Genomic DNA, 26,154 nt, shown 5'->3' on the forward strand with positions numbered 1-26,154 from the left:
GTTGGTGATGCCATCCAACCATCTCGTCCTCATTTTTAGTATATCTGCTTTTTTCTAGACACTGAGAAGCATTCAGTTCAGTTCAGTTCAGTCGCTCAGTCGTGGCATAGGAACAAATATATAATTGTGTATTTCATCCAGCCTCATTGTGGCGTCCAGGAATATAAAGAGAGCAGTGTGTAGGAAGTACCACGTGATTGACAGAAGGAGCTGGTGTGGCGGGGATGGAGAGGAAGAGGAAGGCTCTGCATCCTTTAGTCTATTGAATTATTGTGTGAAAGTGATCTTCATTTTTCATTCGCATAGAGTGTTTAACACCATATGCTTAAGAAGGGGTTTTTCCCCCTTGGTTTTAACATTTGGGGAACTCATCACTGAGCCAGTGTGGTTTTTCCCTTTCTGTCACAGGCTATCAGAGAATTGTCTCGTCGACCTTATGTACAGAGAGAGGGAGAGCTGTTCGTTTGCCCTGCGTTAGGCAGCGAGATCCACTGGGAGATGCTCCTCCTTGTTGTGCTCACAGGCCTCTATGTTGTGTTAAACTGTCATATCTCACAGGACATTTTTGCCGTTTGACAGAAGGGTTTCCGTTTATTCATCCTTTTGTTCAGCTACTCACCCATCAAAAATTTACCATTCATTTGCTGTGCCAGCACTGGGGCTGCAGAGTTTCAGGTGCCACTCTTGAGCTTGCAAAAAGAGAAATGGAGCCCTGAGGAGAGCAGAGATGATGGCATGAATAGGAGTTGGTGTGGGGCACGAGGGAGAAGTTAGGAGACTGACCAGTGTTTCCGTTTAGCCATGCTCTGTGGAAGAGAATCCAAAAGTGGCTTGTTAGATCTGTAATCCAAAAGTGCATATAACCAGAACTGCCCTTGACTCTGGGGAGAAACTTGTGAGAATTTTTCCCCCCCGCAGTTGGTTTTGCTTTTTTGCTTTATTTCCTTGAAAAGTTGCAAATGACAAATTAGAACTTCAATTTTCAGTAATACTTTAGTAAAAAATTTGGCTTTCAGTGTCCTTTATGTTCCTGAAATCAGCTTATTTTTTCCTGCTTAATGTCTGTTAGAGCCCATGTCTTAAGTTTTTCAAGAGGTCACATCCATGTTGTTGGCATTGCATGAAAGACTTTGAGTTTATTTTGTTTTGTTTTTAAGGCATAGATGTGTACATTAAGATGGTCTGCTTTCCCTCAGTCCTTTTCCCCCTCACTTTTGCAGTGCTGACCCGGTTCCCTCCCGTTGTAGAAAGGTCTACAAGAACAGCAGCAGTGCTGTTTTGTTTCTCTGTGGACAGATTGGGTGGATTGGTGCATCTGCATGGCTTAAAGTATGACATACTTTGTTTTTGAGTTGAGAAGTATCAAAATATAGAGGCTTTATATTGAAACAGAGTATGAGTGGAGAATGTATCTCCTTAATGGCTATTAAGGAGTCTCAAGGTTAGCATGTCTTTCAGTCTTGAAAACCTGAATTTCATTGTTTGGTCACTTCCATCCTGTGAAAAACTACTCCATTTGGCAACATGCAATAACAGGAATGGGAATTTTATCCTGGGCTCATACTAGAGCAATTGACTGCCTGTGTTTCCACAGTTAAAATTGTGTTAAAATACCTTTGTGAGTCTTCTTTTTCACAACTGTTATTCAGCAACCACTGATGAAGCATTTGCTGAGTACACCCTCCTCTGCTAAGTGTTGGGAATGTGATGATAAAAAAGACATAGCCCCCAGCTGCAAGAAGCTCTAAGTTTAGCGGGATACAAAGAAGAAAAGCTTGAGGGTCATCCCTTCTGAGAATCAGTTCAGTTCAGTTCAGTCGCTCAGTCGTGTCCGACTCTTTGTGACCCCATGAATCACAGCACGCCAGGCCTCCCTGTCCATCACCAACTCCCGGAGTTCATTCAAACTTGTGTCCATCGAGTCGGTGATGCCATCCAGCTATCTTATTCTCTGTCGTCCCCGTCTCCTCCCGCCCCCAACCCCTCCCAGCATCAGAGTCTTTTCCAGTGAGTCAACTCATCGTATGAGGTGGCCAAAGTATTGGAGTTTCAGCTTTAGCATCAGTCCTTCCAATGAACACCCAGGATTGATCTCCTTTAGAATGGACTGGTTGGATCTCCTTGCAGTCCAAGGGACTCTCAAGAGTCTTCTCCAACACCACAGTTCAAAAGCATCAATTCTTCGCTGATCAGCTTTCTTCACAGTCCAACTCTCACATCCATACATGACCACTGGAAAAACCATAGCCTTGACTAGACGGACCTTAGTTGGTAAAGTAATGTCTCTGCTTTTTAATATGCTATCTAGGTTGGTCATAACTTTCCTTCCAAGGAGTAAGCGTCTTTTAATTTCCTGGCTGCAATCAGCATCTGCAGTGATTTTGGAGCACAAAAAAATAAAGTCTCTCACTGTGTCCACTGCTTCCCCATCTATTTCCCATGAAGTGATCGGACCAGATGCCATGATCTTTGTTTTCTGAATGTTGAGCTTCAAGCCAATCTTTTCACTCTCCTCTTTCACTTTCATCAAGAGGCTTTTTAGTTCCTCTTTACTCTCTGCCATAAGGATGGTGTCATCTGCATATCTGAGGTTATTGATATTTCTCCCATCAATCTTGATTCCAGCTTCTTCCAGCCCAGCGTTCCTCATGATGTACTCTGCATATAAGTTAAATAAGCAAGGTGACAATATACAGCCTTGACGTACTCCTTTTCCTATTTGGAACCAGTCTGTTGTTCCATGTCCAGTTCTAACTGTTGCTTCCTGACCTGCATACAGGTTTCTCAAGAGGCAGGTCAGGTGGTTTGAATTCCCATCTCTTTCAGAATTTTCCACAGTTTATTGTGATTCACACAGTCAAAGGCTTTGGCATAGTCAATGAAGCAGAAATAGATGTTTTTCTGGAACTCTCTTGCTTTCTTCATGATCCAGCGGATGTTGGCAATTTGATCTCTGGTTCCTCTGCCTTTTCTAAAACCTGCTTGAACATCTGGAAGTTCACGGTTCACATATTGCTGAAGCCTGGCTTGGAGAATTTTGATCATGACTTTACTAGCGTGTGAGATGAGTGCGATTTGGTATACCCCAAATCACAGAGGCATGAAAGAGCATGGGCCATATGGGGAATTCAGTTGAGAGAGAGGTAGGAGCATGGCAGGGCAGGAGGCTGTTGGAGAGGGTTCAAATTCTGAAGAACTATGCGAAAGAATTTGGGCCTCATTCAGTACACAGTGAGGAAGAAATCGTTCACATGTTCTACCCCCAGAATAGCGTGATCATGTTTACTCTTGATATTATCTTCATTGCATATAAAGGCATCCAGAGCAGGACTACTCAAAAAGGAGTCCACAGGCCAGCGCCAGGCAATTGTCACCAGAACATGGTGATGAGATAAGTGTACAAATCAAGAGGAATTTCATGACTTTCATCCAATATTTTAAAATGTGGGCTCAGACTTAGTATATATTTTTTCCCTCATTTGTATAATATTTCACAAAAGTATTGGTCACAATAGAGTGAAAATCTTAAAAACAAAGAAGCAAACAAAACACCTGATTTGTGTTAGAGGGTTTGGGAAGCACAGCCTTAGAGAATGGGGCTGCTGTGAGCCTGTATCCAGAGATACTAATTAGCAGGCTGCTGCAGGGCCTCCAGCAAGAGACCAGGAGAGCCTGAACTGACATGGTTAAGAGTAGGCATGGACAGAAGCGGCACGAGTGAAGAGCTGTAACAGGAGAGGAATAGTCGGAACTTGAGCCTGAATCACTGTGAAAGCTGGGGAAGAGTCTAGAAAGGCAGATGTTCTTTTAAGAGTCTGCTGAAAATTGGCCTTTTGCTCTGTGCGTTTTATTTTTAAGAATTACTTATTTATTTATTTATTTATGTATTGGCTGCGGTGGGCCTTTATTGCTGCGCATGGGCTTTCTCTCGTTGTGGAGAGCATGGGCCACTCTCTAGTTGTGGTGCGCGGGCTTCTCATTGCGGTGGGCTGTCTTGTGGAGCCTTTGTTCTAGGGCGCAAGGGCCTCAGTAGTTGCGGCTCACGGGCTCCAGAGTGCTGGTTCAGTTGTGGCAACGGGCTTAGTTGTTCTGCAGCATGTAGGGTCTTCCCAAACCAGGAATAGAACCTGTGTCCCTTGTGTTGCAAGGCAAATTATTAACCTCTGGACCAGCAGAGAAGCATTATTATCAGCTCTTCCATCCCTGTTTTACAGCGATGTTTCCCTTACTTTTAATGTGGTTATTTTTAAATATTATTAAATATTTTATCTATAATTCCTACTTGAGTATAGAAGAAAGGAGATGAACGTACGTGTTTACTTCCCACTTATAACTCAGAGTCCCTCTGCCATTTTCCCTAGGCTTCAGATGCTGCCCTAGGCTGCCCAGGCTACCCTAGGCCTGGCTCTGATAAACTGCTTGTAGGATAACTCATCACTACCTATTTAACTATTCATATGTACTATATGATCTCCTTTATATGACATTCTACAGTAGAGAAAACTAACCTATGGTACCATTAATCAAATCAGTGATTGCTTCAGGGAGGAAGAATTGACTGTGAAAAGGGCATGAGGGAACTTTCTAGGGTAATGGAAATGTTCAGAACTTGATAAACACTCATCAAATTTAATTGAATGATATCCTTGTGATCTGAGCCCTCACCCTATTGTAAAGTGAGCCTCAAAATTAAAAAAACAAAAAAACCAGTAAGCAAAAGGTGTTCAACCTCATTATTATCAAGGGAAGACAAACAAAAACCTCACTCAAATGCCAGTATATACCCATTGAAATGACTAAAGTTTTAAAAAAAAAAAAAACTGGTAAAGCCAAGTTTTGATGTGAATTTAGAATAACTGAAATCATCACTGCACTGCAGTGTGTACAGGGATTGTCCTGAATATTTTAGAAAGTTGTTGAGCCATAACCAATAACACTGGACCTGTGCATGCACTGTGACCAGTAGTTCCACCCTTAAGTGTATACTCAGCACAACTACATGTCACATGTGCCCAAATACATGTACAGAAATGTTGAAAACAGCATTGTCCAGAGTTTCAAAGTAGAAACAACCCAAATGTCAATCAACAGTGAAACATTGAAACATTTAAATAAGTTGAGGTATATAATTAGATAAGGGAATACTATACAGCAAGGAAGATGAACTAAATACTGCTATAGGCAATAAAATTGATGAATTTGGGGGGGGAAATAATAGAGCAACGTTATTAGAGAAATACACATCAAAACTTCAATGAGGTATCACCTCACACCAGTCAGAATGATCATCATCAAAAGCTACAGACACATACTGGAAAGGATATGGGAAAAAGGGAACCCTACTGCACTGTCGGAAGAAATGTCAATTGATGCAGCCAATGTGGAGAATAATGTGGAGATTCGTTAACAAGCTAGGACTAAAACTACCATATAACCCAGAAATCCCACTGCTGGGCATATACCCTGAGAAAGCCAGAATTCAAAAAGTCACATGTACCCCAGTATTCATTGCCGCAGGGCAGGAATAGAGATGCAGATACAGAGAACAAACTTGTGCTCTATTCACGTAAATCATGGGGGAAGGAGGCTGGGACAAACTGAGAGAGTAGCATGGACATGTATACACTATCTTGTGTAAAATAGCTAGCTACTGGGAACCTGCTACCTAGCACAGGGAGCTCAGCTCGGTGCTCTGTGATGACCGAGAGGGATGGAATAGGGACTGTGTGGGAGGGAGGATCAAGAGGAAGGGAGATATATATATATATGTATACACACACACACACACATAAAGCTGACTCACGATGTACTGCAGAAACCAACACAACATTGTAAAGCAGTTACACTGCAATTAAAAAAAAAAAGTCGAGCAAGAAAAGTTAAATTTGTAGAATATGTGGAGTGTGAGTCTGTTTTTATAGAACTGAATAGAAGACAAAAGGAATCTATGATTTCAGAAATCAGATAGCCTTTACATCTGGCAGAGAGGGAGAGAGAATGAGTAGGATGGGTATCAGGGGTACTATGCCATGTTTTAGAGCTTTATTTTTTAATTTTGTAATTGTTACATGGTGTGTTCAATTTGCCATATAGTTATGATACAGCTGTATGGTTATGATTAGTGCAGTTTTATCTGTGTATGTGATGTACTAATACAAAATTCTTACTATTTTCTATTTATATTGACATCCCAGCATAAGAAGAAAGAATGGTCACAGCGTTATGGTTTTAAATAAATTACTGAGCACCTAGTTTTTCCGTTTTCTGATTGTTCTATTGCAAGGAAACATTTTTCCATTAATAACATAAATTGATAATTGTTAATCTTAAAAATTAAAGTTAAAGTCTTATCTGGGACTTATAAGTGAAGTCTTATCTGGGATTCATGATGAACTTCTTATAGTCTCTTATTGTATTTTATTGTGTACCAAGAAGGAATAAATGAATGATTAAGATATTATACTGTCAAACTCCAGACATGTTCTGGAACCAATAATTGCTAGTCCACATAAAGCAGGAAGAGCATTTTGCTTTGAGTATCAGAAGAATCAGGCAAACATGTTTGGCAGAGCTTGTGAATAACTCATATCTCTCTGCCAAGTACCACCCCCACCGACCGCCCCCCCGCCAAAAGTCCCTCAGTATTTCAAAGACATTTCAAGGTTTGATAACTGTGAGAATACTATTAAATGCACGGTGGTGTTGTAATAGAGACACTGAATATTAGTTTGCTAGGACTGCCATAACTAAGTACCACAGGCTGAGTGGCTTAAATACAATAGAACTTTCTTTCCTCACAGTTCTGGAGGCTGAAGTTCAAGGTCAGGGTGTTGGTAGGTTTGGTTTTTCCTGAGGCCTTTCTCCTTGGTTTGTAAAACGTACCTTCTTGCTGTGTCCTCACACAGCCTTTCTCTTTGTTCATCCCTGGTGTCTCTTCTCTCACAAGTTCACCAGTCATACTGGATTACCGCCCCACCCTACCAGCCTCATTTTAATGTAAATCACCTCTTTAAATTTCTTATCCTCCGGTTACATCCTGAGGTCCTCGGGGTTGGGACTTCAACATAGAACTCAGCAGAGGGTGGGGACACGATTCAGCCCGCAGCAGGTTGCCCTCCTAGTTTTCACATATTTGACAGTGATTCTGTGTCTGTTTAAAAACTCTTGCCTTCCTCATGCCAGAGGAAGGCAAAGAACTTAGATATCCTTTCCACAAGAACTGTATATAATTCAGAAATTGTCTAGAAAAAAATCATAGGTTGAGTTCTAAAATGGTTACTTAATATTCTCCCAAAAATAGCTGAAGTGGGTTAAAAAAAAAAAAGATGCAGCTCACTGCTTAGGTATTAAATTATCTTGTATTGCTAAAGAGAAAAGTTCTAGCAAAGGAAATCTTTGTGGAAGTCAATTTATCTTGTTAGGTGGTAATTAACATTACAAAAAGATCCAATCTTTTAAAGTATTGTTAAAAAGTTATCTATAAAATGATTTTTTCCTATGCTTGGAGTGCTTCATCCCTTTCCCTTTCCTTTTGCCTGTCTCAGAACCTCAACTTTCCCAGAAAAGCCTGTGCTGACCCTTTCCCCAATATAGACTTAATTTCCCCACTGTTCTCATAGAGCATCTTTCCTTCTTCTTCAGAGTACTTGTTATATGTATTTCTTCTTCAGAGTATATGTATTATACTCTGTTATATGTACTTCTTATACTTGTTATATGTACTTCTTCTTCAGAGTAGAAATTGTTATATGTATTTGATTAATGTTGGTCTCATCCACTAAATTTTAAGCTTCACAGGGGACAGCAACCATGATCTTTTTTGTTCACCACTTTTGACCTGTAATTCCTAGCACTGAGTAAGCATTCAATAAGTGTTTATAGAATAATTGAACCAACAGAATATTTCACGCTACAACTAACTATTTCATTTGGTTATAATTTTATGTCTGGGAAATTGGACTAATTTCTCTTTGTATTTCTGTTTAGAATGTAGCAGATCAGATTGCATTTCAAGCCGCTGGTGGATTAACAGCCCTTGAACACATTCTTCAAGTAGTGGTCCCAGTCACAAATGTGAACACTGTTTCACGAATTCCTCCTAAGTAAGTATAGTTTTTTAATCTGTCTTTCACGTTTCATTTGTGAGTCATTTCTGCCTATGGTTTCCATATGGGGGAACCACAAGAAAATTGTATATGTGTGCAGGTTTGAATAGCAAAAGCTTATACTCCCCATTAGGGAGAAAAACAGAGGTGCTTGACTTCACTTACGAAACTCAAATTGAGCCTAAAAAGAGCCTTATGACGGAAATTCCTTTGGTCTCTGACCTTTCCTAACCCCAAATCAAGAAGACCTGATGAACTTGTGAGAAGTTCTAACCACTTAACAAAATTTGAACAGAAATGAATACTAGTAAGAGAAAACTAACTTTTGTATTGCATACCCAAAAAGGTGAGTAGTACATTAACAAAGGACTGAGCTGTGAAATTTGAAAAAGTCCCTAACATACAGGAAGAGCAGTCGGGCCAAGACTGCCATAGTCTAGAGTCCCAGCCAAATAGTTGGGAACTGAACTGTCATTTGGTCTTTAAGTATAAATTGCTCTATCCTGAGGATCATGTACCCCCTTTAGACACAAGATCTACTTTCTTATTACTTTAAGTTACCCTCTGGTCCCTGACCACCAAGGATGTAGTAGCAGACAGCATTATTTCAGAAATATTGTATTCCTGAGTTGTAACATGCAAACTTTTTGGATATTTTGTGGAGACATTTGTAGAGTTTAAATAAAAAGTTTTTATAAAAGTTGACTTATGTCACTGAGAAACTTTTAAATATTTAATTAGCTCAACTAAAGTGAGTGCTTCATTTGTCTGCTGGATACTACAGGGAAAAAAATTCCTTGAATATGTTATCTTTTTTTTCTAAGAGACATTTGGTAAATTAGAAATAGCACCAGCTTTGGAGTCAAACCAATCTGGGTTCCAGTTTTACCTCTGCCAGTTACTAACTAGGAGAATTGGGGTAAGTGCCTTAATCTTGTTACATCTGTTTCCTCATTTGGTCAGTTCAGTTCAGTTCAGTCGCTCAGTCGTGTCCGACTCCTTGTGACCCCATGAATCACAGCACGCCAGGCCTCCCTGTCCATCACCAACTCCCAGAGTTCACTCAAACTCATGTCCATCGAGTCGGTGATGCCATCCAACCATCTCATTCTCTGTCGTCCCCTTCTCCTCCCGCCCCCAATCCCTCCCAGCATCAGAGTCTTTTTCAGTGACTCAACTCGTCGCATGAGGTGGCCAAAGTATTGGAGTTTCAGCTTTAGCATCAGTCCTTCCAATGAACACCCAGGATTGATCTCCTTTAGATTGGACTGGTTGGATCTCCTTGCAGTCCAAGGGACTCTCAAGAGTCTTCTCCAACACCACAGTTCAAAAGCATCAATTCTTCAGCGATCAGCTTTCTTCACAGTCCAACTCTCACATCCGTACATGACCATGGAAAAACCATAGCCTTGACTAGACGGACCTTGGTTGACAAAGTAATGTCTCTGTTTTTTAATATACTGTCTAGGTTGGTCATAACTTTCCTTCCAAGGAGTAAGTATCTTTTAATTTCATGGCTGCAATCAGCATCTGCAGTGATTTTGGAGCCCCAAAAAATAAAGTCTGACACTGTTTCCACTGTTTCCCCATCTATTTCCCATGAAGTGATGGGACCAGATGCCATGATCTTTGTTTTCTCAGACAGGGGTAATCATTTTCACCTCACAGCATGGGGATCAACTGAAATGATAATGTATGTGAGAGTTCTTTGTTAACCTTAAAAATGAAAATGAAAGTTGCTCAGTCTGTCCGACTCTCTGCGACCCCGTAGCCACCAGGCTCCTTTGTCCATGGAATTCTCCAGGCCAGAATACTAGAGTGAGCAGCCATTCCTTCTCCAGGTGATCTTCCCAACCCAGGGATCAAACCCACGTCTCCCACATTGCAGGAGGATTCTTTACCATCTGAGCCACCAGGGAAGCTTGTAAACCTTAAAGTGTTTTATAAATGTTAGGTGACAGTTTTTAAAATAGCAGTCTTGCCTGTTTTAAGACAGTGTTATCAATTTGATGTGAGGTATTTTTGTGTACGCACTTTGGCACTGAGTTAGTTTGGGTTCTTTTGCTTTACTGACAAAGTAGAGATGAATGAAAGAAGGTATAAGTACCCGGTAAAGTCAGCATATCTTTCTTTGGAGCAGAAAATTCTCCCAAAGGGTAGTTATAGTGTCCCCAAAGAGTTGCTATTCCTTATCAAAGTGGACTTTATTGACAGTGTGTTACTTGACATGTTGTCATCACTCAGTTTATGTTGATTGGCAGGGAGAGAGGAAGGAAAGAAGCAAACACAATGTTTGAGATAAGAAAGGAAATGGTATTTGATTCTTTGGGACAGTGCTTTTCATAACTGTTAGTTCATATTGTTCACCTTAAGTGCACTTGGTAGCATGTGTTTTCTTTCTTTTTTGTTTTATTTTTGTTGTTTTCTGTTTTTCAGTAGGCTTCAACATGTGTGACACTGAGGTCCCTTGATGGTAACCTAGATTAAATGCCTGTTCCCAAAAGCTGCCTTTGTCATTGTGGCAAAGGGCATGTTCTCGTGTTTATCTATCCCTCTTGTGTAGAGAACAGAAAAGGTTTTTTCCACAGTTCCTAAGAAGACCTAACCAAGAATTAGTGCACGTGCTTTGGAAAGGAGCCATGGAAGGAGCCTGAGAGCCCAGATAAGTGCTTCTCTGATGACCACCTCAGACAGCCATTTCGCTCTTTTGTGTTTCTTTTCCATGGGGATGGTCTTGGTCCCTGTCTCCTGTACAATGTCACGAACCTCCGTCCAGAGTTCATCAGGCACTCTATCAATCAGATCTAGTCCCTTAAATCTATTTCTCACTTCCACTGTATAATCATAAGGGATTTGATTGAGGTCATATCTGAATGGTCTAGTGGTTTTCCCTACTTTCTTCAATTTAAGTCTGAACTTCGCAATAAGGAGTTCATGATCTGAGCCACAGTCAACTCCTGGTCTTGTTTTTGCTAACTGTATAGAGCTTCTCCATCTTTGATTGCAAAGAATATAATCAATCTGATTTCGGTGTTGACCATCTGGTGATGTCCATGTGTAGAGTCTTCTCTTGTGTTGTTGGAAGAGGGTATTTGCTATGACCAGTGCATTCTCTTGACAAAACTCTATTAGCCTTTGCCCTGCTTCATTCCGTGCTCCAAGGCCAAATTTGCCAGTTACTCCAGGTGTTTCTTGACTTCCTACTTTTGCATTCCAGTCCCCTATAATGAAAAGGACATCTTTTTTGGGTGTTAGTTCTAAAAGGTCTTGTAGGTCTTCATAGAACCGATTAACTTCGGCTTCTTCAGCATTACTGGTTGGGGCATAGGCCTGGATTACTGTAATATTGAATGGTTTGCCTTGGAAATGAACAGAAATCATCCTGTCATTTTTAAGATTGCATCCAAGTACTGCATTTCGGACTCTTTTGTTGACCATGATGGCTACTCCATTTCTTCTAAGGGATTCCTGCCCACAGTAGTAGATATAATGGTCATCTGAGTTAAATACTCCCATTCCAGTCCATTTTAATTCACTGATTCCTAGAATGTCGACGTTCACTCTTGCCATCTCCTGTTTGACCACTTCCAATTTGCCTTGATTCATGGACCTAACATTCCAGGTTCCTATGCAATATTGCTCTTTACAGCACCGGACTATGCTTCTATCACTGGTCACATCCACAACAGTGTCAGACTTTGTTTTTTTGGGCTCCAAAATCACTGCAGATGCTGATTGCAGCCATGAAATTAAAAGACGCTTGCTCCTTGGAAGGAAAGTTATGACCAACCTTGATAGTATATTAAAAAGCAGAGACATTACTTTGCCAACCAAGGTCCGTCTAGTCAAGGCAATGATTTTTCCCATGGTCGTGTATGGATGTGAGAGTTGGACTGTGAAGAAAGCTGATCGCCGAAGAATCGATGCTTTTGAACTGTGGTGTTGGGGAAGACTCTTGAGAGTCCCTTGGACTGCAAGGAGATCCAACCAGTCCATTCTAAAGGAGATCAATCCTGAATGTTCATTGGAGGGACTGATGCTAAAGCTGAAACTGCAATACTTTGGCCACCTCATGCGACGAGTTGACTCACTGGAAAAGACTCTGATGCTGGGAAAGGTTGGGGGCGGGAGGAGAAGGGGACGACGGAGAATGAGATGGCTGGATGGCATCACCGACTCTGTGGACACGAGTTTAAGTGTACTCCGGGAGTTGGTGATGGACAGGGAGGCCTGGAGTGCTGTGATTCATGGGGTCGCGGAGAGTCGGACACGACTGAGCGAATGAACTGAACTGAACTGAACTGATGACCACCAGTTGCCGAAGTGCCAGGACCGAGAGTTTGTTTCTTCCCCTCATCTTAGGCTAATAGATTTGTGTTTTCAACCAGGTACTGCTTACTGAGTGAGGCCAGCTTAAAAGGATGTGGGCATGTAGCACTGACTCTAAGATTCCCCTGTCCTTAGCACAGCTCAAGATCATGACTCTACTTTCTAACCTAGCCTCCCTTCTTAGGGCGAACAGATTAAGGCTGAGAGTATTATGATGCTTACTTGGAGACAGGAAAAAGAAATATCACAATTGTGTTAGATTTAAACGTAGACTCAAAGCACACTGGTGGGCATCAGTCAGTGATTTAATTTGAGAAGTATTCCTTTTCATATTCCTTCTAACAGCTTTCCGGCCTTGACTTGTGTAGTTGCTGGGTTCTCCCTTTACTCTCAACTTGGCCACGTCCTCCCCTTCTACCCCTCTTGAGCTCCCAGCCCTCAACATCGTGAGCCTTCTGCCACCTTATTAGCACATCTTCTTTTCTGCCTCCTGTGGCATTCCATGGCTCTTACCTAGAGCAACTGTTGTTGGTTTTAACTATCCTTCATTAGTTCATTTTTCTCAGTGATAAACAGAAGAGGCTTTGAGAAAGTTCAGTCACTGTCTAGTAACATTTATCATGTGGATCATCTCGAAAGTTACCACGTGGACCCACTATGACTGCAAACACACTGTTTCACTCCCCCTGCAACCCAAAGCCCTGTAAGTGGATAAAGCAAGTCCCTGATCCTCTTTCCTCACCGTTTTGCCCATCTCCCTTTTCACTCTGCATAGTACCTCAGCAATTGTCCTGTAATTATTGCTAGGTAACTCCCTGTGAGTGAATATTTTGCTTTCAGCAGATTTTTTTAATGTGAAACTGAGGATTCTACCCACTTCTGAAAATTTTAATTTTTGAAATCTTTCTGGATCTTCACTGTGTTGGTTTTCTTTTTTAGAACCAGAGAAAGCTCATAAACCTGCTTGAATCCTTCTCAAATTGTTATTGGTTAGGTCCCATTTGTTTATTTTTGTTTTTTATTTGCATTACTCTAGAGATGGATCCGAAAAGATACTTCTGCAATATATGTCAAAGAGCATTCTGCCTGTGTTTTCCTCTAGGAGTTTTATATTATCCAGTCTTACATTTAAGCCTTTAATCCATTTTGAGTTTATTTTTGTGTATGGTGTTAAAAGAATGTTCTAATTTCATTATTTTACATGTAGCTGTCCAGTTTTCCCAGTACCACTTATTGAAGAGACTGTCTTTCCTTCATTGGATATTCTTGTCTCTTTTCTCGTAGATTAATTGATCTTAGGTGCATGGGTTTGTTTCTGGGCTTTCTGTCCTGTTCTGTTGATCTATATTTCTATCTCTGTGCCAGTACCATACCGTTTTGATTAGTGTGAAACTACAAAGTTTCGTAGTATCGTCTGAAGTCAAGGAGCCTGATTCCTCCAGCTGTTTTTCTTTCTCAAGATTGCTTTGACTATTCAGAGCCTTTTGTGTCTCCATACAAATTTTAAAATTTTTCTTTTAGTTCTGTGAAAAATGCTCTTAGTAATTTGATAGGGATTGCATAGAATTTGTATTTTGCCTTGAGTACTATAGTCATTTTAACAATATTTATTCTTCCAATATAAGAACATGGTATATCTTTCCATTTGTTTCTGTCATCTTCAGATTCTTTCATTTGCATCTTACAGTTGTCTGGGCCTTTGCTTCCTTTGCTAGGTTTATTCCTAGATATTTTATTCTTTTTGATGCGCTGGTAAATGAAATTTTTTTTTAATTCTTCTTTCTGATCTTTCATTGTTAGTATATAGAAATACAACAGATTTTTATATATTAATTATTTTATTCTGCAACTTTACCGAATTCATTGATGAGTTCTAGTAGTTTTCTGGTAGCATCTTTAGGATTTTCAACGTATCATGTCATGTCCTTTGCAGACACTGACAGTTTTATTTTTCTGTTCCAGTGTGGATTTTTATATTTCTTTTTCCTCTCTGATTGCTGTGGCTAGGACTTCGAAAACTATGTTGAATAAAAGTAGTGAGAGTGAGCCTCCTTGTCTTGTCTGATCTTAGAGGAAATGCTTTCAGCTTTTCACCATCAACACATGATGTTAGCCATGTGTTTGTCATGTACAGTGGAATAGTCAGTTCAGTTCAGTCTCTCAGTCATATCCGAACCTTTGCGACTCCATGGACTGCAACACTCCAGGCTTACCTGTCCATCACCAACTCCTGGAGCCTACTTAAACTCATGTCCATCGCGTTGGTAATGCCATCCAACCATCTCATCCTCTGTCGTCCCCTTCTCCTCCCGCCCTCAATCTTTCCCAGCAACAGGGTCTTTTCCAATGAGTCAGTTCCTCGCATCAGATGGTCAAAGTATTGGAGTTTCAGCTTCAGCAGAATTTCATGGCTTGCTCCTTGGAAGAAAAGCAATGACCAACCTAGACAGCATATTAAAAAGCAGAGACATTGCTTTACCAACAAAGGTCTGTCTAGTCAAAGCTATGGTTTTTCCAGTAGTCATGTATGGATGTGAGAGTTAGACTATAAAGAAAGCTGAGCACCAAAGAATGATGCTTTTGAGCTGTAATGTTGGAGAAGACTCTTGAGAGTCCCTTGGACTGTAAGGAGATCCAACCAGTCCATCCTAAAGGAAATCAGTCCTGAATATTCATTGGAAGGACTGATGTTGAAGCTGAAACTCCAATACTTTGGCTACCTGATGTGAAGAACCAACTCATTGGAAAAGACCCTGATGCTGGGAAAGATTGAGGGCAGGAGGAGAAGGGGACGAGGATGAGATGGTTGGATGGCATCACCGACACGATGGACATGAGTTCAAGTAGTCTCCAGAAATTGGTGATGGACAGGGAAGCCTGGGGTGCTGCAGTTCATGGGGGTCACAGAGTCGGGCATGACTGAGCGACTGAACTGAACTGAACATTCCATAAAAACGAATGCAATAATGCCACTTGCAGCAGCATGGATGAACTTAAAGATTATCCTATTGACTGAAGTAAGCCAGACAAAGACAGTTATCACTTATATGTGAAATCCAAGGAAAAAAAGGTACAAATGCAGTTATTTACAAAACAGAAATAGGCCCACAGACACAGAAAATAGATGGTTTCCAATGGGGAAAAAAGTAGGGGAGGGATAAGTTAATTAGGAGATTGGGATTAGCATGTACACACTAGTTTATATGAAATATATATCCATCAGAGACCTACTGTATAGCACAGGGAGGTATACTCAGTATTTCATTATAACCTATAAGGGCAAAGAATCTGAAAAAGAAGATATATAGAGAGATTTGTAGAGATACAGATATAGAAATAAAACTACATTACTGTACTGTACACCTGAAACTAACATGACATTGTTATATTTAAATTATACACGCACACACACACACATATTATTAAAAGGAATTGGCCAGGATGTGGTATTCTTAAGTCAACCTTTGTAACAAATGTGCTCCAATAAAATTGTTTTCAGTGCCCAGAAAGATCACCCTGAAACAGGGCAATTTTCATTTCATGTTGTATCTACTTTTGGAATGACTCATGTTATTATTCTTCCTAATTTTAATTGGAGAAAACAAATACAAAATAATGAATGACATATTCTAAGCTTTTCTTTGGTTTAGTCTAATAACAGTTGTTTAACATAGCTTTTTTTAAAAATAGAAATATAGTTTATTTACAGTGTTGTTAATTTCTGCTTTTCAGCAAAGTGATTCTGTTATATGTATATATAGACATTCTTTTGTATATTATTTTTCATTATGGTTTTATCACAAGATATTGACTGTCGTTCCCTGTGCTATTAGGACTCTGTCATTTATCCATTCTATATATACTAGTTTGTCTCTTAACATAGCCCTTAATATTTGAAAGTAAATGGCAGTTTGTCATTTTCTTTGGGCATAAAGAATGCCCCATATTATGTAAATAAGAAGATGGATCTGCCATGACTAAGGTTGTGGCCTAAACTTTGTGTTGTGTTTTTGTAGTATATTTACATAGTGGCAGTGACAATAGAAGTTAGGGTTGACACTTAGAGCATTCCACATCTCCAGGCCCAAATGTTGTTGTTCGGTCACTAAGTCAGGTCCAACTCTTTGTGACCCCATGGACTGCAGAACACCAGTATTCCCTGTCCTTCACTATCTCCTTGAGTTTGCTCAGACTCATGTCCATTGAGTCAGTGATGCCATCCAATCATCTCATCCTCTGCTGCCCTCTTCTTCTGCCTTCAGTCTTTCCCAGCATCAGGGTCTTTTTCAATGTGTTGGCTCTTCACATCAGGTGGCCAAAGTATTGGAGTTTCAGCTTCAGCATCAGACAGCAGTAAATGTTCATTTTTCATAAAGAAGCCAGCAGATCTTTTGAGCCACCAAAAATCATGACTGGGCTGTCTTTCCTAGGTTGCCTTCTACTTGCTTGGAATTCTTAGTCCTTGACGGATAGCCATGAACAATAAAGGGGCCAAATAGTTAAGTTGTTCTACTTAACTGTTCTAGTCTCCAAGCTACTCTAGGTTGTCCTACTGCAGAACTAATTAACCCGTCTTTCTTCTCCATCAACCTTGCTTCTTTTCCTCCATTGTCCCTCTGGACAGGATTTCTATATGGAAATAGTCTTATCAGCATGAAGCATTGCATGGTATAATGAAGAATAGACAGACTCTGGAGTCATATCTGAGCTTAAGCCTCTGCTTTTTGCTTCGTAGCTATGGTATCATGGGCCAAATTGTTATAACAGAGCCTTAATTAAATGGTAATACTACTATGCAAGGCAGGACTTGTTCACTGCTAAAAGTATATGTGTTAATTAAGTGCCCTGCACAAAGAAAGCACTTAGTTAATATCAATGGGTTGGATTTCTTTTCTTTTTCTTTTATTTTTGCAGTGGTTATTGTTTTGACTACACGTTACCCTAGTTAATTACTGAGCTTTAAATCCATATGTCTGTGTCACTTTGGGTTCTAAGAATCTATGATCTATTAATTTTACTTGGTCATTTGTTTTTTTCCACCATAAGTCCAGACTTCATCCTGGTTCATTTTGGCCCAGCCTGTCAAGATTCTTTTTGGATTCTTATTTGGCCACTTACTTAGTTTTTTTTTTTTTTTTCCTTTAACACTGTGTCACATCTGAAGTTGATATGTAAAACATATGTATCTTTATCTAAATCATTGAAGAAATATCAAACAGGTTAGAGAATAGTCCAGTTTAGCTCTGTATTAATGTTCCCAGGTATTCTACTTGTGTTATCTTTTTCTCAAAGGGACTGTAATTCCTTGGGATCAGAGACCGTAGTAAATGCATTATTTGTCAACCATATGATGCCTTAATAAGTATCATTTTCATATATGAATGAATGGCTTTTCTGAGACATGGAAGTGAAGCAGTAAAAGAACACACTATATCAAATACTTGACTCTGTGGACTTAAAATATGGTTACATCTCTGTCCTAGATGAATAAGGGACTGATTTAGACCAGTCTGTTAGCTAGACTGAAGGCAGTATTTTTTTATTACATCTTTAAGTTTCTGTGAATCTATATCTGTAACTGCTTTACTTAGAAGGTCAAAGGGAATACTGCAACTATATTCTTGGGTTTTGCCCTTATCACAGTTTTAAAATCAGAGCACCCCCAGTTTAATCTGTGGTGAAAAACAAATTCTTCCCACTGCTGTGGGCTTTATAAAGTACACCCATCTATTCATGTCAAACAAGTTTCATTTTTTCTTATTTAGAGTATATACATTTATCTTTCCATAAATCAGTCTCACGTAAAACAGTAGTCACTGAATACAATAAAAGTAAATAAATTTAGAATGATGAGTTAGAGCTTGGCTGACTAGGAAGATCACAAATTTATTATCCAAAGTAAGATAAAAATACACTTGTGCAGTTCATCTACTTGGCAGTACTGCATTTACTTGATTCTTTGAAGTTGGTGAGGAGACAGAACTTAACGTTTATTGAGAGCACCCTCAGTGCCAGTCACAGTGCCCGATGCTTAGCATGGTTTTCCTTGTTTACCCCTCACAGTCACCAGCAGCCAGATATGTGGCCATTGCTAGCATGAGGATTGAGAGCAGTCATGTTTGGGACATGACTACAACCTGAGAGAGAGCCATGATACTCTTTCTCAGAGAGTGTGTATTCTTTCCAGATGACAGAATGTTCAGAATTACTCTCCCATGATTATTGAGGTTTGATCCCTGGAGGCTTCTGTTCCTTTCTCTTGGTCTTATGATACTCACAGGGTGGCGACTAATGCAGTCATTTATGGTGGAAAAGGGGTATCCTGGTGGATGCCAGAAGCAGGTAAATGACGTTGGGCTTCCGATTCTGATACCCAGGGAAACTGGGAATCTAGGGATTCCCTTTTGGGGATCAGTTGTATGTACATATGGACATAGGAATGGGATTGCCACATCTTGGCGCCATTAGAAATAGACCTTGTCCTTCGGGAATCTATAGTAATAGAAAATGAAATGGGTTAAACTCTTAAGTATCACTAATACTAGCCTGCCTGTGTTACCTTTGTGGAACAGCCATCCTGGTGGCATACATAAGCTCCTCATAAAAGGAATGCTTTGCTGCCTATCTAATGTCTGCAAACTTGGTTTCCTCCGATGCGTGGCTTCATGTGCCTGGCCTATAGCTTGCTGCTTACTCCCGTCTCTCACTTGACTGCCTTGTCTGTTCTCTTTGGAACTCATCTACTGTTGGATCTTTGCTTTTCTCTTCGGTTTGCAACACAGTCTAAACTCTGTTAATCCTGTCTTCACCATGAGTTTCCTTCCATGTTGCCATTTATCTCTTTTCTTGGCTTGTCATATTCACTACAACTCCATCGCTGTTTGTTGTGTCCTCCCTTTTTCTGGGTGTTATGATATTACATGTTTTAGGCTTTACACCTATGCCTTTTCTAAGCAACTGTATTTTTGCCATGGGATGTTTCCCTCAATGACCACAGCTGGTTAAACCAAGACTGAACATTTGACTCAAAAGCAGCCAATCTTACAGTCTTAAGACACAGCCCCAAAAGTTAAACTGGGCCAGTCAAGATTGTCTCTCAGGAATTTGCAGTTGGAAAACCGTAAAACTCCAACCCATTGTGTGTGTGTATGTGTTTAAATTTGAAAAATCATGCAGAGTAGCTTCTGGGATGGTCATTACAGGGCTGTGTTCACTGCAGGTTTGGCAGGACTAATGGAGGCCAGTTGTGGGGGCGGGAGGGGACCAGAGCTTCATGAGCGATGAGGGGGCTGGAAATGAGAAGAGGCCCAATCCACAGAGCCGGCACTGTTCTTGCCTCCTGAAGTCTGGTAGCTCATTCTCTCCTGCGGTCACGTGAACGTTCCCAACAGCCTTGCAGTAAATGCCTCTTTTTACTGGAAATATTTTGAATGAATTTCTGTCCCTTCCAACCTAGATTCTGATACTTTTAAATGCAAATATTAAAAGTTTTTTTTAAACTCAAGATTGAATTGAAAATATTGGACTATGTAATAGAGCCTTCCTTGCAACCTCACAGCTGTTTTTCTACATTCTTCCATATCAAGAAAGAATGAATGAATTCCCAAAGTTTAAAGTAGAAATAAAGAGAGAAAGCACATTCTACATGTTCTCTAGGGTATCATTCTTTATGAACATTAAATGTTTCTACAAGCTCAGACTGACTGAACTTTCCTTTTTTCTCCTGACTTTCATTTGGAGAACTTGTATAGAGAATTAAATACATTAAATGTTCTGTACCTGGATGCTAACATAACGTACTCTAGAGTGCAGATCTTACTTTCAGGATCAAAGATTAGACAATATATTGTTCTTTAATAAAATACATGAATTCTCTAAGAACAAGTAACAATACTACTCATGTTCTTTATAGTCCTCAAATGTTAACTTTCTTGGTGGCCCTTGGGTCACACAGAGTGGTTTCCTCATTATTAACCTTATAATTAGGATTTAGTTTGAATCCCATAACATTGTCTTATTTTCATAAAAACTAAAAAATATATTTCTTAACCTCTGTTTTCTCTAACTTGACCATAATGGACCATAGTCCAACTTTTTAATATAGAATAAGTTTGTTCGTGATGAACTTAATCATTTTACTGGTTGTCTTCTGAAATCAGAACCAGTTGCCTTCATGCATTGGAAAAGGAAATGGCAACCCACTCCAGTGTTCTTGCCTGGAAAATCCTGGGGACAGGGCACTCCCATCTATGGGGTCGCATAGAGTCAGACACGACTGAAGTGACTTAGCAGCAGCAGCAGCAGCCTATTTTGAAGTTGAGATTAAGATGTTTAGAAGGTGAGAAGATTGCAAGAGCAGTTCCTCCCACAGGCTCCCCACTCAAATCCTGACAGCCTGATGCAGCTCAGAATGTTAATCCTATACTACAAAATAAAGCTTGATATATTTTTAAGAACTGAGTAATTTGCCTTTGTTTTAAGACTCAGTAGTGCAGTTTCAACTGCTAGGCAAAAGATAAAACATTTGTAAAAAAACAAATGATTTTTTGTTGTCATTTTTACAGTACTCAAATGAAGAAAGAAAAGCATTGACTTATTTCAGACTAAGCTTTTTTGAAATTGCAGTTTTGTTCTCAAGGAAAGCACAGAGTATCTCCATATCACTAAACATCTATCCCAAAGCATGACATCGTCATACACCTGATGCAAGATTCAGCCCTGCCTCGCCCCGTTCCTACCTCTGTCTTTCCCAGTAAGAAATGCAAAACTTCATTCTAGGTGGGGTGGTTGTGTTACCAGAATTACACTGGTACATTCCAGATTCATATTTTCTGATAAAATTTGCAATTTTAAGCTTTTTTTCTTAGCCACTCGACATTAAGGCATTTTCTTTCCATGTAGAAAGTTCTCAAGTAATAGTTTATTGGTTGAACATTTTTGGTTACCTGTTTACTTAAGAAAATCTTTAACTTGGACTATGACTGTTAGATCACTTCCAGGGATGTTACTAACAACTTATTTGAGGCTCTAACTTTCTTGCTCTTTCCTTTACACTAATGCCTTCTCCAAGGAATCATTTTCATCAAGCCTAGCTTGATTCAGAGATCAGGTTGTTGTCTTACTGAAAATCAAAATTCATATAAATATTTCTCAGCATTGACATTTGAGTTAACGTAAATACAAATCTCTCTCCATTTTTCAAATTTATGCATTCCAGCAAAAATTACTGTAAAGCTAATTTCTGTTAAGTGAATCCTATTTTCTTATTAATTTCCTTCATAAAATCAGCAGTGTATTTCTGTAAGGAAAATGTCAATGACCTAAACAATTGATGTAGAATTTGTGGCCAAGTCCTCTGGGGTTCTAGACAGTGTAACACAGCAGTCTTGCTGAAAACACTCTGTAGCACTTTCAGAATTGTGGACTATGTAGGTCTTTGCTAACTCTGTAACCTCTTTTCTCTTGTCACCTTCTGAGACTTGGATTCTTGAGAAACACCTAAATAGGATGAAGAGTACAATGTCATATTTTGCAAATATATACACAGTCTAACACATAATGTATTTTAGGCTAAAATTTACTTCTGTGTTCAAACTATCATACACTTTTGCTCATTTCACGTGCTAGCAAGATAATGCTCAAACTCATTCAGGCTAGGCTTCAACAGTACATGAACTGAGAACTTCCAGATGTACAAGTTGTATTTAGAAAAGGCAGAGGAACCAGAGATCAAATTGCCAACATCCATTGGTTCATAGAAAAAGCAAGGGAATTCCAAAAAACCATCTACCTCTGCTTCATTGACTCTGCTAATGCCTTTGACTATGTAGATCACTACAAACTGTGGAAAATTCTTAAAGAGATGGGAATACCAGACTACCTTACCTGTCTCCTGAGAAACATATATGCAGATCAAGAAGCAACAGTTAGAACCGACATGTAACAATGGACTGGTTCCAAATAGGGAAAGGAGTATGACATGGATGTGTGTTGTCACCCTACTTATTTAAATTCTATGCAAAGTACATCATTTGAAGTGCTGGGCTGAATGACTCGCAAGCTGGAATGAAAATTGCTGGGAGAAATATCAACAACCTCAGACATGCAGAGGATACTACTCTAATTGCATAAAGTGAAGAGAAACTAAAGAGCCTCTTGATGAAAGTGAAAGAGGTGAGTGAAAAAACTGGCTTAAAACTCAGCATTCAGAAAGCAAATATCATAGCATTCTGGTTCTATCACTTCATGGCAAATAGATGGGGAAAAAGTGAAAACAGTGGCAGATTTTTTTTTTTTGGACTCCGAAATCACTATGGATGGTAACTGCAGCCAGGAAATTAAAAGATGCTTGCTGCTTGGAAGAAAAGCAATGACAAACATAGACAGTGTTGTAAAAAGTAGATACATCACTTTGCTGACAAAGATCCATATAGTCAAAGCTGTGGTTTTTCCAGTAGTCGTGTATGGATGTGAAAGTTGGACTGTAAAAAGGGCAGAGCACTGAAGAATTGATGCTTTTGGACTGTGATGTTGGAGAAGACTCTTGAGAGTTCCTTGGACATCAAACTAGTCAATCCTAAAGGAAATCAACCTTGAATATTAATTGGAAGGACTAATGCTGAAGCTGCCGGAGAAGGCAATGGCAAGCCACTCCAGTACTATTGCCTAGAAAATCCCATGGATGGAAGAGCCTGGTTGGCTGTAGTCCGTGGGGTCGCTAAGGGTCGGACACGACTGAGCGACTTCACTTTCACTTTTCACTTTCACACATTGGAGAAGGAAATGGCAACCCACTCCAGTGTTCTTGCCTGGAGAATCCCAGGGACGGGGGAGCCTGGTGGGCTTCTGTCTGTGGGGTCGCACAGAGTCGAACACGACTGAAGTGACTTAGCAGCAGCAGTAGCAATGCTGAAGCTGAAGCTCCAATACTTTGGCCACCTGATTCGAAGAGCGAATCATTGGAAAAGACACTGATGCTGGGAAAGGTTGAAGGCAAGAGGAGAAGGGGGCAGCCAAGAATGAGATGGTTAGATGGCATCATCAACTCGATGGACATGGGTTTGAGCAAGTTCCAGAAGATGGTGAAGGACAGGGAAGCCTGGTGTGCTGCAGTCCATGGGGTTGCAAAGAGGCAGACATGACTTAGCAACTGAACGACAACAATAAACATACTCACTTTCTCATTTGATTAGTTCTAGGACTCAAGCCAGGATCTGTATTTAGAATTAGAGACAGGGGACTACAATGCACTAGTGAATTAAACTCAGCTGGGATTTAGAATCAGAGCATTAGAGTTCAAATACCAGCTTTGCTAGTGTTTAATGTGAGACCTGTCTTTAAGACCTTATTGTGCCATAGGATTTTTCATCTGGGGAATGGGGAAAAGATTTGTATCTCACAGGGTTGTTATGCAGGTGAAATGCTATATATATGAACGGGCTTTGTGAATTGTCACACTCTATCATGGGATACTAGTGGCACTGGGTCACAATGCCCTGCACACTGTATGGTGTGTAACATCCCTTGACCCACTAAATACCTCTGCCCCCAGTCATTGTGACAGCCAAATGTGTTATTACACATTTCCACACACAGCTGGGGGATTGGTACCATTGGTTGTGTGCTGAGCAGTAGAGTTGTGGAAATAAAACTGTGTCCATAACCATCAGCCGGCTCATTCATTAAAAAGTGAACTAAACAGGGGAAGAGGTAATTTGGTGCTAAGTATAAGTGTACAAGTATGCGCCCAGTTCAGAGACAGCGAAAAGGATGGCGTCATTAACAGCCAGAGGAAGACAGAGTCTTTCCTGTAGGTTTTAAAAGATAGATTCAGAGTTTGTCAAATTAACAAGTCTTCCTCAGCAGAGAGCACAGCCTGTGCAAGTACATGGAGACCTGAAATAACAGGATATACTTGGGAAGCTATAAACATTTTGATATTATTAGGACACTGTCAGTACAGTATAAAAAATAATTAAGTTTGAGTGAATTGGACATAATGACTAATTCAGGGAAAAGTGAAAGATATTTCTTCCTCATTTTTTTTCACATTTTGAAGAAAGTATCTTTTTCATTCCTCATCTTTCTATTATTGTCTCATCTTTCTATTACCTTAGTTTAAGCCCTCACTGCTTATGCTGTTTTACCCAAAGAGGATTTCACTCATTTAATATGTACTTTTATTGCCATGTGGTTAGCACTTTGTTTAGTATTGTGGGTGAAGGATGTGTGAGAGAGAAAACCTTTACAAAGAAGTTGTAGTGAGTCCCTGCAAAACACTTGACACTGTCATAAATAAAAGAGTAGTGTACTTTGCCATTCCAAAGTCCGTCTAGTCAAGGCTATGGTTTTTCCCGTGGTCATGTATGGATGTGAGAGTTGGACTGTGAAGAAAGCTGATCACCGAAGAATTGATGCTTTTGAACTGTGGTGCTGGAGAAGACTCTTGAGAGTCCCTTGGACTGCAAGGAGATCCAACCAGTCCATTCTAAAGGAGATCAATCCTGGGTGTTCATTGGAAGGACTGATGCTAAAGCTGAAACTCCAAACTTTGGCCACCTCATGCGACGAGTTGACTCACTGGAAAAGAGTCTGGTGCTAGGAGGGATTGGGGGTGGGAGGAGACGGGGACGACAGAGAGTGAGATGGCTGGATGGCATCACCGACTCGATGGACATGAGTTTGAGTGAACTCTGGGAGTTGGTGATGGACAGGGTGGCCTGGGCGTGCTGTGATTCATGGGGTTGCAAAGAGTCAGACACGACTGAGCGACTGAACTGAACTGAAAAGCTATTTCATATTAATAAATATATTACATTTATTTAACAGAGTCTTTGACACATGTTTATCAATTTATCACATTGTATGAAGAAACGAAGGCTTAAAAACAATGAATGATTTATCGTCTCTTATCACATTGGCAGCTAGGACTGAGCTTTCTATTCTGGTATTCTTCCTTCTCTATCTTATTGCCTACATGGTATCACCAAAAAGAGAGGTTTTCAGTCTGGTTAAGAGCCAAAGGGGGACAAGAAGAATGATCTAACAGAAATTCAGAAAGATGAACCAAAACCACTTGTAACTATTTGTATGTATGAGACAAAATATTCAGAGAAGATCTAGCAATGAAGTCTACAAAAGCAGTACAACATTTCTGCGTTCCCTTCAATACCCTTTTCATGATTTAAATCAGATGGTAAATATAGAGTAAATTCATCATAAGACTTATTTCCCATCAATACCAGGTATAGATATAGAGGTGGAAACCACATACCACCTTATGTGTCTGCTACATTACAGCCTCTCATTAAGTGTTAATAGAATGTTATTTGTGTGGGTGAAGTTTAGGATACAATCCATTGTTAATAAACAATTCGTTATTTCTAGGCAGGATTATTGTAATATAATTCTAAATAGCTATTTTTAGATCAAGATTTACTAAAAGTAAATAACTTTCCTCAAGATAATAAAAGTTTAAAAAGTTATTTTGAAAGCTAGTTAGCCATGTGTGTGTGTGTGTGTGTATGTGTGTGTTGTGTGCTCAGTCGTGTCCAACTCTTTGTGACCCTACGGACTGTAGACCATGAAGCTCCTCTGTCCCTGGGATTTTCCTAACAAGAATACTGGAGTGGGTTGCCATAGTGATTGATAAATACTCTTCTCCATTTGACATATTGAGGCATTTTGTCTGTCTCAAAAGGCAGCACAGAAATGGTTACAG

At 39.9% G+C, this 26,154-nt stretch overlaps 1 protein-coding gene across 4 annotated transcripts in view; it reads left to right on the forward strand.

Moving 5' to 3' along the window:
• SCAPER (S-phase cyclin A associated protein in the ER) overlaps positions 1 to 26,154 on the forward strand; it is a 420,138-nt gene that overhangs the window by 263,218 nt on the left and 130,766 nt on the right. For all 4 annotated transcript variants that reach the window (XM_055418057.2, XM_055418061.2, XM_055418059.2 and 1 more), the window contains exon 24: positions 7,987 to 8,102. In XM_055418057.2, the coding sequence (XP_055274032.1) occupies positions 7,987 to 8,102 (116 nt within the window). The remainder of the gene's footprint in view (positions 1 to 7,986; positions 8,103 to 26,154) is intronic.

Source organism: Moschus berezovskii, chromosome 21, assembly GCF_049115385.1.
Source record: "Moschus berezovskii isolate FMDL1 chromosome 21, NW_MosBer_1.0, whole genome shotgun sequence".
NCBI lineage: Eukaryota > Metazoa > Chordata > Mammalia > Artiodactyla > Moschidae > Moschus > Moschus berezovskii.